A 16,660-nucleotide genomic window follows, 5' to 3' on the forward strand; every position below is an offset into this window, starting at 1 on the left:
GTCGAAGAAAACAGGCCTCAAACTCCTGCCTTTTGATCAATATCGACAATTTCAATGATGGAAACGTAAACTTTGGTTGTTCAGCTGTCTTAGGAATATAAGAAATACCGTTAATCACAAAGAAGTCTGTGAACAATTGCAATGGAAAGAAATCGACCTATATTGCAGCCATTCAGGAGCCACTTCGGGTGCTGAAAAAAAACGCCTGCAAAACAGATGGAAACTGCTTAAAATAGGTTCGGGGTGATTGGAATAGTGTCCCTCGATTGATAACTTTGATTAATGATTGTTAAAGTTTGCTAACTTAGTTTTACAATCTGAAAACAAGTTCTGACAGAGAAAACGATAGAGAACAGATTGATATACTACTGTTTGGGTTTCACCCTACACATTTCGAGTATTTCGTCTGAATACACAGGCGGTTCCTAAAGCTGCTTAGAATATGTTTCCTACCCTAGTTTCGAGAAAAACGCGTTTGAAAATTTGCGTCAAAAATTTATTTTTCGATTTTCAAGAAAACTTTGAAGTTTAAGATTACCAATCCTTATTTAACACCTTTGGGTCTATTATGCACATATTACGTGCTCACGTTGTCCAAGTTAAACCCTTATTTTTACTAACTTTATGGAGAAATTTCGATTTGTGCAGCAAAGGCACTTCTACTCATAACTCTGGAATTTTTGTGATTTTCGAAAAATGGGATTTCATGTGATGAAACTTAATAGAATTGGGCATCGTTTGCCATCAAAAACTCAAAAATGCAAAATTTTGAGTTGTGCCAGTGTTACACGAAGCCGATGATATGTTAAATTTCAAATGTTCGGTATAATTGTGCTGTTGGCTACCAAAAATTTGTTGTTTAGAATGAATACCAAATCCAGCAGAATTAATCAAGGTGTATTTTTTAAGTGTTGGAGTAAATCTATTTTGACAAATTATAAGTTCGAAGGAGAAAGGCTGGGTCTCACCGCTAGGTGGATTGATTTAGGTTTTTTATATAAAAAGAAAAGGTTTTGTTGTTCTATTTTAAAGTACCTACAACTTTTTAGGAACATTTTTTCCAATTCCGGCTCCATATACTAAACTCAACTTTCGATCTTAAAAGTATATATATATGTTTGATTTTCGGTAGTTTTCCTAATATTACAAGAAATTACCATTAATTTGATCAAAACAGATCAAAAATCTATCAACTAGTTTGAAATTTATAAATTCTCGAAAAGAATGTAGATAGAATAAAACTGATTTCTGGCCATCCTCTCTTGGAATTGATCACCCGAACAATCCAACAAAAATACGAGATAGATGATTTTCGAAGAAGATTATTCCTGTTTCATAGGCATTTGTTTACAAGGCATCAATAGTTCCATACGATTATTCTCAGACAGTTTTTCTGAACAATTAAGAGTTTTTGCGCTACAATTCTTCGAATAGAGCGTATGTATACGGGTCAAACCATATGAAGTGTACATGCCAGTTGGACACGACCATCACAGATTTTGCTCAAAGTTGGGGGAGTTATTCATCTACTGTCTCTTTGGAAAAATCCCAATTTTGGTATCGATTGGAATACCCCTCGCTCTCTAGGACCCCCCTCTTTATTGCAAAGTCACGCAATTTTTGTCAAAAATCTCTTTTTTTCTTTTTCTTACAATTCATAGACGTAAGATGTCCGAGAAATACTGATAGATGATTTTTAAAGAAAATAAACCAAGGAATCCAGAAAAAATATAAGTTTTGACCGGAAGTGTTAATTTTTGTATTTGAAAATTAAATTTACATTTTTCGGCAAATTCAGCCATTTTTATTTTAAATTTGATAATTCTATCGTGTTCCTTGGAAAATTTCACATAAGAAACATGATAGTTGGTAATATGAGCCAATCTCGAGATATAACATTTTTACGAAAAAAGTTGTAAACTTTGTAATTATTTTATTTTATAATTTATAGACGTAGGACACGCGAAAAATAGAAATAGGTGAATTTTGAAGAAAATAAACCAGGGAATTCAGAAAAAAATATTGTTTTTGACGAGAAGTGTTGCCAGATAGATTATTTTTGTATTTTTCGGCCATTGCAGCTAACTTAATTTTAAATTAGATGGTTTCATCGTATTTCTCGAAAAATTTCACGTAAGAAACACTTACCACCCCGTGGTAATATGAGCCATTCTTGAGATATAACATTTTTAATAAAAATTAATTACGAAATTCAGAACTATTTTCGTAAAATTGCTATATCTCGAGATTGGCTCATATTACCTCGGGATGATAGTTTTTTCTTATGTGAAATTTCCAAGGAACACGATGAAATCATCAAATTTAAAATCAAAATGGCTGCATTTGCCGAAAAATGTAAATTTAATTTTCAAGTACAAAAATAATTTATCTGGCAACACTTCCGGTCAAAACTTATATTTCTTCTGGATTTCTTGATTTAATTTCTTCAAAAATCAACCATCAGTATTTTTCGGGCATTTTACGTCTCTGAATTGTAAACAAAAGAAAAAAGAGATTTTTGACGAAAATTGCGTGACTTTGCCATAAAGAGGGGGGTCCTAGAGAGCAGGGGCTATTCCAATCGATAACAAAATTGGGATTTTTCCGAAGAGACAGTAGATGAATAATTCCCCAACTTTGAGCAAAATCTGTGATGGTCGTGTCCTAGTTTGTGCTTTTTCGTGGTCACTTCGCTATTAGAGTGAATAAATTTTGAGTTAAGAAAATTTGGATTTCGGTTGGATTTGGATTGGATTTGGATTGGATTCGGATTGGATTTGGATTGGATTGGATTTGGATTGGATTTGGATTGGATTTGGATTGGATTTGGATTGGATTTGGATTGGAATTGGATTGGATTTGGATTGGATTTGGATTGGATTTGGATTGGATTTGAATTGGATTTGGATTGGATTTGGATTGGATTTGGATTGGATTTGGATTGGATTTGGATTGGATTTGGATTGGATTTGGATTAGATTTGGATTGGATTTGGATTGGATTTGGATTGGAATTTGATTGGATTTGGATTGTATTTAGATTGGATTTGGATTGGAATTTGATTGGATTTGGATTAGATTTGGATTGAATTTAGATTGGATTTGGATTAGTTTTGGATTGGATTTGGATTTGATTTGGATTGGATTTGCATTGTGTTTGGATTTAATTTGGATTGGATTTGGATTGGATTTCGATTTCATTTGGATTGTATTTGGATTAGATTTGGACTGGATTTGGATTGGATTTGGATTGGATCTGGATTGGATTTGGATTGGATTTGGATTGGATTTGAATTGAATTTGGATTGGATATGGATTGGATTTGGATTGGATTTGGATTGGATTTGGATTGGATTTGGATTGAATTTGGATTGACTTTGGATTGGATTCGCATTGGATTTGGATTGAATTTGGATAGGATTTGGATTGGATTCGGATTGAATTTGGATTGGATTTGGATTGGATTTGGATTGGATTTGGATTGGATTTGGATTGGATTTGGATTGGATTTGGATTGGATTTGGATTGGATTTGGATTGGATTTGGATTGGATTTGGATTGGATTTGGATTGGATTTGGATTGGATTTGGATTGGGTTTGGATTGGATTTGGATTGGATTTGGATTGGATTTGGATTGGATTTGGATTGGATTTGGATTGGATTTGGATTGGATTTGGATTGGATTTGGATTGGATTTGGATTGGGATTGGATTTGGATTGGATTTGAATTGAATTTGGATAAGATTTGGGTTGGATTTGGATTGGATTTGAATTGGATTTGAATTGGGTTTGGATTGGATTTGGATTGGATTTGGATTGGATATGGATTGGATTTGGATTGAATTTGGATTGGATTTGGATTGGATTTGGATTGGATTTGGATCGGATTTGGATTGGATTTGGATTGGATTTGGATTGGATTTGGATTGGATTTGGATTGGATTTTGATTGGATTTGGATTGGATTTGGATTGGATTTGGATTGATTTTGGATTGGATTTTGATTGGATTTGGATTGGATTTGGATTGGATTTGGATTGGATTTCTATGGATTTGGATTGGATTTGGATTGGATTTGGATTGGATTTGGATTAGATTTGGATTTGGGTTGGATTTGGATTGGATTTGGATTGGATTTGCATTGGATTTGGATGAGATTGGATTTGGATTGGATTTGGATTGGATTTGGATTGGATTTGGTTTGGATTTGGTTTGGATTTGGTTTGGATTTGGTTTGGATTTGGATTTGGATTGGATTTGGATTGGATTTGGATTGGATTTGGATTGGATTTGGATTGGATTTGGATTGGATTTGGATTGGATTTGGATTGGATTTGGATTGGATTTGGATTGGATTTGGATTTGGATTGGATTTGGATTGGATTTGGATTGGATTTGGATTGGATTTGGATTGGATTTGGATTGGATTTGAATTGGATTTGCTTTTGATTTGGATGAAATTTGGATTGGATTAGATTTGGATTTTGATTGGATTTGGATTGGATTTGGATTTGGATTGGATTTGGATTGGATTTGGATTGAATTTGGATTGAATTTGGATTGGATTTGGATTGGATTTGGATTGGATTCGGATTGGATTTGGATTGGATGTGGATTGGATTTGGATTGGATTTGAATTGGATTTGGATTGGATTTGGATTGGATTTGGATTGGATTATGATTGGATTTGGATTGGATTTGGATTGGATTTGGATTGGATTTGGATTGGATTTGGATAGGATTTGGATTGGATTTGGATTGGATTTGGATTGGATTTGGATTGGATTTTGATTGGATTTGGATTGGATTTGGATTGGATTTGGATTGGATTTGGATTGGATTTGGATTGGATTTGGATTGGATTTGAATTGGATTTGGATTTGATTTGGATTGGATTTGGATTGGATTTGGATTGGATTCGGACTGGATTTGGATATGATTTTGATTGGATTTGGATTGGATTGGATTTGGATTGGATTCAGACTGGATTTGGATTGGATTGGGATTGGGATTGGGATTGGATTGGATTTGGATTGGATTTGGATTGGATTTGGATTGGATTTGGATTGGATTTGAATTGGATTTGGATTGGATTTTGATTGGATTTGGATTGGATTTGGATTGGATTCATACTGGATTTGGATTGGATTTGGATTGGATTTGGATTGGATTGGATTGGATTTGGATTGGATTTGGATTGGATTTGGATTGGATTTGGATTGGATTTGGATTGGATTGGATTTGGATTGGATTTGGATTTGGATTGGATTTGGATTGGATTTGGATTGGATTTGGATTGGATTTGGATTGGATTTGGATTGGATTTGGATTGGATTTGGATTGGATTTGGATTGGATTTGAATTGGATTTGGATTGGATTTGAATTGGATTTGAATTGGATTTGGATTGGATTTGGATTGGATTTGGATTGGATTTGGATTGGATTTGGATTGGATTTGGATTGGATTTGGATTGGATTTGGATTGGATTTGGATTGGATTTGGATTGGATTTGGATTGGATTTGGATTGGATTTGGATTGGATTTGGATTGGATTTGGATTGGATTCGGACTGGATTCGGACTGGATTCGGACTGGATTTGGATTGGATTTGGATTGGATTTGGATTGGATTTGGATTGGATTTGGATTGGATTTGGATTTGGATTGGAATTGGATTGGATTTGGATTGAATTTGGATTAGATTTGGATTAGATTTGGATTGGAATTGGTTTGGATTTGGATTGAATTCGGATTAGATTTGTATTGGATTTGGATTGGATTTGGATTAGATTTGGATTGGATTTGGATTGGATTTGGATTGGATTTGGATTGGATTTGGATTGGATTTGGATTGGATTTGGATTGGATTGGATTTGGATTGGATTTGGATTGGATTTGGATTGGATTTGGATTGGATTTGGATTAGATTTGGATTGGATTTGAATTGGATTTGGATTGGATTTGAATTGGATTTGGATTGGATTTGGATTGGATTTGGATTGGATTGGATTTGGATTTGGATTTGGATTTGGATTTGGATTGGATTTGGATTGGATTTGGATTGGAATTGGATTGGATTTGGATTGGATTTGGATTGGATTTGGATTGGATTTGGATTGGATTTGGATTGGATTTAGATTGGGTTTTAATTAGATTAAGATTGTATTTCGATTGGATTTGGATTGGATTTGGATTGGATTTGGAATGGATTTGGATTGGATTTGGAATGAATTTGGATTGGATTTGGATTGGATTTGGATTGGATTTGGATTGGATTTGGATTGGATTTGGATTGGATTTGGATTGGATATGGATTTAATTCGGATTGGATTTGGATTGGATTTGGATTGGATTTGAATTGGATTTTGATTGGATTTGAATTGGATTTGGATTGGATTTGGATTGGATTTGGATTGGATTTGGATTGGATTTGGATTGGATTTGGATTGGATTGGATTGGATTTGGATTTGGATTTAGATTTGGATTGGATTTGGATTGGATTTGGATTCGATTTGGATTGGATTTGGATTGGATTTGGATTGGATTTGGATTGGATTTGGATTGGATTTGGATTGGATTTGGATTGGATTTGGATTGGATTTGGATTGAATTTGGATTGGAATTGGATTGCATTTGGATTGAATTTGGATTAGATTTGGATTGGATTAGGATTGGATTTGATTTTGGATTGGATTTGGTTTGGATTTGGATTGGGTTTGGATTGGATTTGGATTGGATTTGGATTGAATTTGGATTGGATTTGGATTGGATTTGGATTGGATTTGGATTGGATTTGGATTGGATTTGGATTGGATTTGGATTGGATTTGGATTGGATTTGGATTGGATTTGGATTGGATTTGGATTGGATTTGGATTGGTTTTGGATTGAATTTGGATTGGATTTGGATTAGATTTGGATTGGATTTGAATTGGATTTGGATTTGTTTTGGATTGGATTTGGATTGGATTTGGATTGGATTTGGATTAGATTTGGATTGGATTTGGATTGGATTTATATTGGATTTGGATTGGATTTGGATTGGATTTGGATTGGTTTTGGATTGAATTTGAATTGGATTTGGATTGGATTTGGATTAGATTTGGATTGGATTTGAATTGGATTTGGATTGGATTTGGATTGGATTTTTATTGGATTTGGATTGGATTTGGATTGGATTTGGATTGGGTTTAAATTAGACTTGGATTGGATTTCGATTGGATTTGGATTGGATTTGGATTGGATTTGGATTGGATTTGGATTGGATTTGGATTGGATTTGGATTGGATTTGGATTGGATTTGGATTGGATTTGGAATGGATTTGGATTGGATTTGGATTGGATTTGGATTGGATTTGGATTGGAATTGGATTGGATTTGGATTGGATTTGGATTAGATTTGTATTGAGTTTGGATTGGATTTGGATTAGATTTGGATTGGATTTGGATTGGATTTGGATTGGATTTGGATTGGATTTGGATTGGATTTGGATTGGATTTGGATTGGATTTGAATTGGATTTGGATTGGATTTGGATTGGTTTTGGATTAGATTTGGATTGGATTTGAATTGGATTTGGATTGGATTTGAATTGGATTTGGATTGGATTTGGATTGGATTCGATTTGGATTTGGATTTGGATTTGGATTGGATTTGGATTGGGTTTGGATTGGATTTGGATTGGATTTGGATTGGATTTGGATTGGATTTGGATTGGATTTGGATTGGATTTGGATTGGATTGGATTTGGATTGGATTGGGATTGGATTTGGATTGGATTTGGATTGGATTTGGATTGGATTTGGATTGGATTTGGATTGGATTTGGATTGGATTTGGATTGAAATTGGTTTGGATTTGGATTGAATTTGGATTAGATTTGTATTGGATTTGGATTGGATTTGGATTAGATTTGTATTGGATTTGGATTGGATTTGGATTGGATTTGGATTGGATTTGGATTGGATTTGGATTGGATTTGGATTGGATTTGGATTGGATTTGGATTGGATTTGGATTAGATTTGGATTGGATTTGAATTGGATTTGGATTGGATTTGAATTGGATTTGGATTGGATTTGGATTGGATTTGGATTGGATTTGGATTGGATTTGGATTGGATTTGGATTGGATTGGATTTGGATTTGGATTTGGATTGGATTTGGATTGGATTTGGATTGGATTTGGATTGGATTTGGATTGGATTTGGATTGGATTTGGATTGGATTTGGATTGGATTTGGATTGGATTTGGATTGGATTTGGATTGGATTTGGATTGGATTTGGATTGGATTTGGATTGGATTTGGATTGGATTTGTATTGGATTTGGATTGGATTTGGATTAGATTTGGATTGGATTTGGATTGGATTTGGATTTGGATTGGATTTGGATTGGATTTGGTTTTGATTTGGATTGGATTTGGATTGGATTTGGATTGGATTTGGATTGAATTTGGATCGGATTTGGATTGGATTTGGATTAGATATGGATTGGATTTGAATTGGATTTGGGTTGGATTTGTAATAAATTCGGATTGGATATAAATTGGATTGAGTGTGTATCGGATTTATATTGAATTTCATTTAGATTTGATTAATCAAAACTTATTTACATCATAAAAAAATTCGATTAGATTTGGATTGAACTGAAATTGGATTTAGTTTTTATTTTAATTGGATTGGAGTTAGGTGGGAATTCATTTAGCCTGAATTCTCGTAAGATTGGTCTTGGATTTTGATAGGGTCCAGATTTTAGTATGTTTGGATTTGGATAGGGATGGGATGGAAAGATTTGGTGGATTGTATGTTGGTGAAGTTTGTATTGAATTTGATTTTGGTTAGATTTAGATGGGATTCGATGTGGATTGGATTTTAACTTGATTTGGATTGGATTTGCGTTAGTTTCTGAATGGATTTGGGATGTAGTTGGTCTGAATAAATTTGGTATTTTGATAGAATTTCAGTCGGTGTTGGAGGGGATTTCGGTTTGAAATTAATTCCGATTGGAATTGAATTTTACTGGTTTTGGATTGGTATCGAAGTTAGATTGAATTAAAACTTTTTTTGTCTTAGATCAACTTTTAATTTGTTTAGTAGTAGATATATTTTGGATTCAAGTTTTTGATTATTGGACGTCTAATACAATTATAATGGATTGTGATTGCATTTTGAATTATTTCGGAGAACTGACGAACACCTGAATTTTGCATAGATTCTCTAAGGTTCCTCACATTGGAATCGTGGGCGTTCTTGATAAGGAATCCTGAAAATTAAAATCCTCAAGACTGTCCTGCCTATTTAAAGTACTGTAAAGGATTTGCAAAATTGGAAACGATCCGTTTCGCTGGTTCGTGGAGATTTTTAAGGTTACTACCCTAACTAACACACAGTGAATCCCCAGAATAGAGAATAAGGAGAAAGTTTTCCATGTGCGAGTCACACAAATTCTGTCTGTACTGTGTTGCACATTGTGTAAAACCCCTTTGCTTTTTTTCTGAGACAATTACAGTTTTCATTCCCACAATTCGAAGCGGATATTTTTCAAACATTTTTAAAACAACATAATACAGTCAGTATGTGATTCAAAAACTTGGGCAGAAGGCTAACGAAGTGTATTAAAATCGACGAATTCAAAAGGAGCAAGTCGAGCTTTAATGAGTTACCGATTTCTGTAGCACTAGAAGTACCTAACTAAAAAGCTGATTCACTGGACAGGCATGAAACATTTGCCACGGAATCACGGTACTATATTTTTCAGTGATAAACACGGTTGAGTTACACACGTTTGAATAAATGCTGCATCCGTAGGAGGGTATTCATAGAAAAAAATATAAACTTTAGTTCCCATCTCCGCTGGCAAAACCTCATTGAACGCATAAATCTGGAATCCCAAAAGGATCATAAAAACAAACTCACTCTCTCGTTATTCATCATCTGCTAAACAAAAACTGTCCTCTACAAGTGTGCTTACGAGCGTGTTAGTGTATGCGTGTGTGTGTGTGTGTTCATGCGAAACAAAAACAAATTCACATGAACAAACTTGCTCTATTTACCTTTTCGAGTGCGATCCGTCACAAAACACCGCCGTGATGTCGAATTTGTAGTTTTTGCGCTTTTCACAATTTAGTGACTTTTTTGCTTTCAGAATTCCCAGCTCGTTGACTAGCTCGATCTGCGGAGGTGGAAGAGAGGGAAAAAAATAAAAATGATTAAATTTACCATTACCATCGGTGTGGTTTGGCTCGTCCCGAACTGTGGAAGCATTTGAAAATTGGGGGGGAAAATTGAATGCACATTTTTTTTAAACAGTAAGCAACTAAATTTGGCCTTAGATGAGAGGGTATAGCATGAATATTGATTCCATTTAAAAGCTGAAAATATTTGCCTGAACAATATGCCTCCAACAATTTTAATAAATATGCTATTTCGCCATAACGCGTGATTGGGTTCGATTTTTTTAAGAGCAGGTTTATTTAGTTTTTATTCGAAACCGTTATTAACTTCCAAAAAAAAAAACAGTTTGCGCGAGAATAAAAGCAAACAAAATTGAATACCTTTCATCAGCAAACAGGTGATCATGTCCGTGAATGGAAAAAAAAAATAAAAATATTGGTTGACTTTTTGGTTCAGTGAATCATTGTCTTTTACAATCGAGAACAGGAATAAGTTAATCTGTGGAAGTTGACAGGAATAAATAAACATTTCATGCGGTTCACTGAAGCTTGCTTGAACATCAATAAATTTAAGGTGTGGCAGGGAAAATTCATTTATAGAGTAATCTTGTAAATTAGCATATTGAAAAGCCCGCAACCGTTATTCGATTTCTTCAAAAGATTCATACTATGTAATTTCATTTGATTCACGAAGATGTTGTCAGGAATTGTAGTTAAAACCAAAAATGTTGACCAAAAGTATAAGTGGATAAATACCTACAAAAGGTTCTACTATGGTAGTGTACCAACAATTTTCCGTCGCAGAATGAAATGTATTCCTATAAACTGCAAACTTAACCCTCTAGTGCCCAATGCCGCCATTTGGCGGGCTTCAGTCAAACCTTTAAAAAGCTTCAATAGATACTTAAAAAGTGTTTATAATGATTCATAATGATTTGACCGAAGCCCGTCTAGAAATAAACTTGGGCACTAGAGGGTTAAATATGCAACCAAAACAAACTTTCGTATCGTAACGTTTCTAATATTTGTGCAAAGCGATCAATGAACATTTTCGCAATCTCTCGGATTACACCGCGGAAATCTATTACAACCATTCCGACGTTCATTCCGGTATTAGGCACGATTCGCAAATTTTCATACTAATTGAAAGTAACCCGGCTCTTTGCAAGCAATATCCTGATTTGCTCAGTGGTAAATTAGCATTGAATCGAACATCACAACGCCAACAGAGTGCCTTTGTAGAATCTATAGGGATAATTTTGTTGGTGCGCGTTGCACAGATTTACATCAAGTTACTGGGCTCACCATCATCAGCAATATAATTATCATCATAATCATTACCATCACCATCACCATCATCATTGGGATCAGTTCAGTATCATCTTCGTCATCGTTAGCACCGTTCGAAGGGAAGAGTAACGCTATCATGTGCTGGTTAATTAGCATTATACACACAAGCACTACCACCGGAAGTGGCAATAGTGTAAATTCTGCATTGTGGGTGATTTGTATGGTGAGGTTAATTTGCATGCATTCTATCGTCTTCGCTATGCAGTCACTCCACACCAACATGGCTTGATTGCGTAACAAGCGCAGGCACGGTATCATCATCTTCGGATAAGAACCTCTCGCTCCAAGAACCACTCCTCGTGCGAGGATTTACATTTTAATAAACAATCTTTGAAATTAAAATTTTTCACCACTCAGTTCTCTCAAGTTGCTACTTAATCAAACTCTTGATTAGACTAGACCTAGACTTATCGTCGACCGTGTCTTTCGTGGTTTTTCGTGCGAATTTCCATTACGGGTGATACACTCGGCTCGGTTTGGCACTTACGCGGAATCTACTCCTAATTAATTAGGTTAGGAATTAGGCGAAGGTCGACTGACGTCTTTGAATTTTTAATTCAGTGGTTGGTTTTTCGATACTCGATCTGATTTCGTGGGAAGTTGAATCGGTACCGCAGTTACTCAAGCGAGTACGGTTGTAGAATCAGTTTCCACACGACTGGTTTTGGGTGAAATTGAACAGTTTAAAAGAATGGTTATTTTTCATAAAAACACTTTCGAAAAAAGCATGCATTGTCAATATCACACCCCGCACAGGACAAAACAACACACTGAGAAGCTGATTGAAGATAAGTGTACTCGAACACCTGAATTTACATCATCGCAGAGCCACCACTTTCGCAGGGTTTGCTGGGAAAGTGTGTCAAGTGCAGCATATTTGTAAATTATAGCAATAGCCGTATTAATTGGTTGTACGAATAAAGCTGTTTATCATTTGCTGCTTGGAGCTGGCGATCTGAGTACTTCATTAGCTAATTAAACGGAAGGATTTGTGCGATTTGTGCTACTCAATGTATGGTATGGTAATTGCATTGAAACCACAAACGAAGTGAAGCTCATCAATTAACAGTACATTTTCGCTGGAATCATTATATTGGATTTGTAGGAATCCTACCAACTGATAAACAAGAGATTTTCCATAGACTAAGCAGCTGACAAAATCAAAGGCAATATATTCATTGCTTGAAGGTCAAGTTGTAATGCTTCAACCGTAAATAGCCTGCTTCTGGTTTTGGGTGCGCATTTTCTACATTTAGACCAACAACAGTATTCTGTTGGGAGCAAAGCTGCGAAAAAATTTCTTACTATATTACAGCCAACTCTCCTAAATTTTCACTTCCCACGCATGCAGCTCCCCTTTAAATATATTAGATTTTCATCATTGTAATGAGCTGTCATTCTACGATGAAATATTTCACGCGGATCGCTCACGGCCACACATTGAACTTTGATGTCAGCACAAAAGCCGGGACATCAAGTTTTAAGATTATCTCCTGCGTTGCTAGCATCTAAACGGTTAGTTTGATCGGTATAGTATCTTCCGCAAAGTTGTAGAAAATAATTTTGTCTTTACAAAAATAAAAATACACACTGTAAAAATGTAAACAAAAAAAATTATTATAAAAAATATAATTTTTTTAGTTTTCATTTCTCCAAGTTTCAATAAGTTCTAAGTGATCAAAAGAAATCATCGTGGTTTTTTTGAGTTACTCAATTGACAATGATTTTATTAACTGCTGTTTTCAAACAGAAACTTTTTTGTCTAACAGTGCATATTTTTTATAGAACGACAAAAATACTATCTACAACTTTGCTGAAGACATCACATAAACCCAACAAATCATATTGGCTCAGATAAAAAAATTAGGTTTATGGAAATTGTCGGATAACCACCAGAGTTTAACTTTTGTAGTTTTCATGAAAATAGATTTTTATGAAATGAGCTATTTTAGAAAATCATTTTTAATTTTTAAACATTTTTTACAGCGTACATTTCATTATGGACAGGCATAACTATTAACTACACCTTGCCTAAGATGTCACACCAATCAAATGAATAATATTAGTAATCATCAATACCTATATATTACATAAACCTCTTTCACAAATTCACAAAGTCGTTATTTGAAAAAATCTATCAATAGCGTAAAATAACGTCTATAGTCCATAGAAACAACTGTGCAATGTGTCAGCCATATCAATATTGACAATAAAATATATTCAATTTTGGATATTTTTTTGAAATTGCTTTCATGGCTTATATAAACTACATCTTATGATACAGTAAATTAAATTTAAAAAATATATCTATTAAAAAAGGTCACATCAATGGACAACATAATTCCAATTCCCTAACAAAATATCTTCTTGCTTGCAGTGTTTTTTTAATAAGGATATTTATTTCCAAATTCATCTCGTTGAGCTAACGTTCGCGGAGAATATATGGTTTAAACATCAAATTTCCATTAAATCATCGATGGAATGATCAAATTACTTTCACCTGCACTTAGAGGATCGATCAGCAGTACAGTACACTCGAAGAAATCTGTCCAATGTTTTTCACAAACCTCCCATACTTGTCTCACTATTTAAAGCACTGTTCCAATTTTTGTGCTATAAATGCTACAATATTCATCTTACAACTTTTAGTGTAGCTTAGACTGGCTACAAGCTACTCTAAGAATTATCGAAATCAGTGAAATTGCGCAAGGAATCACCTGAATGCGGCCCAAAGTTACCAACCATTCTCACTGAACACGTTTTAGTGACTCAATACTTTTTGAAGAATCAATAGAAGTGCCAGCCACGTCTTTGGTATCAGGTGGAGAAAAAAAGCATTTCAAAAGTTCAGCCTTTTGTACTGTCTTCTCAGAATACTTTTTCTGTTGCTGTATGTTTGCGATAGCCTTCCACGCCAGCAGTCGGGTAACCACATTGAGAACGTTTTGACAACAGAGCATCACAAAAGGAAACGAAAAATGTACTTCGTGTGTCGATTCGGCATTATTTGGAAGATGTCTTCGAAGTTGCGAATGTAGAAGAAACAAGAAGCTGTTTTTTCTCATAGACGCTCGTGTCAGCACTACACAAACAGCGCATTTCAGTCCAGATTCACCGAAGACATTTCCCCTTTCTTATCTGCCAATGTCGGATGTCATGTGACGGCTGTTTTGAAAGGCTGTGGGAACAGTTCCACAAAAAATGTCTCAGTTTAAATTTTTTTATTGTCATTTCAATTGTGATTTTGCTGAAATTTCACATAGATGTTTCTATGGACCAAAGATGCCGTTTTGTGCTATTGGTTTAATGTTTTGGAACACCAACCTTTTTTAAGAAGCTATTCCATAATGCTAATTCAGGAAAGTACTGATGATTGCAAATATTTTCAGAGCTAAAACGGTTTGTTTGATCGGTGTGACGTCGTCGGCAAAGTTGAAGATTGAAATTTTGTATTTCGAAAACAATAAGAAATATACGCTCTAAAAACGATTTATTTTTGAACAAAGTTAAGAGAACAATCGAAAATTGATTGTCTAAAAAAGATAATTTTTAAAAATCTGATTTTTTTCATAACGATTTTTTTGACTGGCGTAGTGTCCTTGACAAAGTTGCAGAAATTTTTTTTTCTAAAAAAAATATGCTTTGCGAAAAAAAAAAATCATTTATATTTTTCAAAATACCTATAACTTTTTTTTTTCCTTTTTTCGTGATCGGACAGTGAAAAAAAAAATTTTTTTTATTTATAACTTATTTTTCTTGATTTCTCCGTGATCGGACAGTTTTCAATGTTTAGGTAATCTTTCATAGTTTTATATGAAAATAATTAAAGTTAAAAAATGAGCTTTTATAGGTAATAATTTTAATTTTTTAACCGCTTTTCAACAAAAAAAAATCTTTTGAAAGTGTAAAAGATGGAAATATTATCTACAACTTTGCCGAAGACGTCACACCAATCAAACAAACCGTTTTGGCTTCAACCCTCTCCCGCTCACAAGATTTATCATTAAAATTTATAGCTTCACGAGAAAATTCAAACTGAACACTTTGTAGACTAACTAAAATTACTGTCAACTGTAGCATTTTGAAGAAAATGCCCAGTGATGCTCTGAGGCAGAATATAAAAGTTTATGGAACAATCGTAAGCACAATAAATTATTTAATGTCAAGATATGATGATTATAATTCTTGGTGCTTTAGAGTCACCATGAGCGGAAAAGGGTTAAAAATATTTCTAATCATCGGTATCTCACCAAAGAAGCATTCTTGAATAGCTTTTCAAAAATGAGTCGTGTTCCATAAAATTAAACCATTAGCACAATATGGCATCTTTTGCCCATAGAAACTTCTCTGCAAAGTTAGCGCCAAATAAAAGATGGTCGATTAAATTGGTTGCCCATTTTTTATGGAATTGCTCGTGGGAAAAATAGGCGTAAGGAGTAAAATACAGACTACTCGGCACCTTACCGACAGCCTTCGTGCAAAGAAATGCACACTCGGTTGTGTACTGAAGGATGTATGTATCGCACACCAAATGTCATATACAGGTCGGACTTGATTATATAAAGCCTCAATTATATATGATTATAAACTCGATTATATATATACAGGCAATGTTAGATTTTGGCAACACGTCCGAATTTAAAATTTTTATGATGCCTTCAGGACTAAAGAGAAAATTTAATAGCCAATTCTATAACCAATCCGAACAGTGTTGTGCGATGCCTACCGGACTGAAGCGAAAATTCAATTCAACGCTTGGATGGTTGCCAACACGTCCAAAGTTTTAATGTTGCCAAAATTGAACCGTGCCAGAAACGGAACGTGCCAAAATTGAACGGAGTCTGTAATAGCAAACATTTTTTTTTGAATTGCCAATATGACTGGTCTAGAGCTAATATGTCGTAAGAGAACAACCATATTAGGAATAGCTACAATATATCTATTTTTTGTAAGAAATGTGTTTTCTGACTTTTAGGGGGATCAGTTAACAATAAAGTTAAATTTCAAAAACAACAAATTTTTTATGTAAAATAATGTAAAAAACCGGAGAATATATATAACCGAGTCCGAACTGTACTACCATACATGCCGTCGTCAACATGGGAATGAAGTGAACGACAAAGAAAAAATCATTCGTGT

At 34.5% G+C, this 16,660-nt stretch overlaps 1 protein-coding gene across 3 annotated transcripts in view; it reads right to left on the bottom strand.

Moving 5' to 3' along the window:
* Positions 1-16,660, bottom strand: part of LOC129725677 (calsyntenin-1) — a 374,057-nt gene that overhangs the window by 94,384 nt on the left and 263,013 nt on the right. For all 3 annotated transcript variants that reach the window (XM_055681743.1, XM_055681744.1, XM_055681745.1), the window contains exon 4: positions 10,052-10,170. In XM_055681743.1, the coding sequence (XP_055537718.1) occupies positions 10,052-10,170 (119 nt within the window). The remainder of the gene's footprint in view (positions 1-10,051; positions 10,171-16,660) is intronic.

Source organism: Wyeomyia smithii, chromosome 2 (assembly GCF_029784165.1).
Source record: "Wyeomyia smithii strain HCP4-BCI-WySm-NY-G18 chromosome 2, ASM2978416v1, whole genome shotgun sequence".
Lineage (NCBI taxonomy): Eukaryota > Metazoa > Arthropoda > Insecta > Diptera > Culicidae > Wyeomyia > Wyeomyia smithii.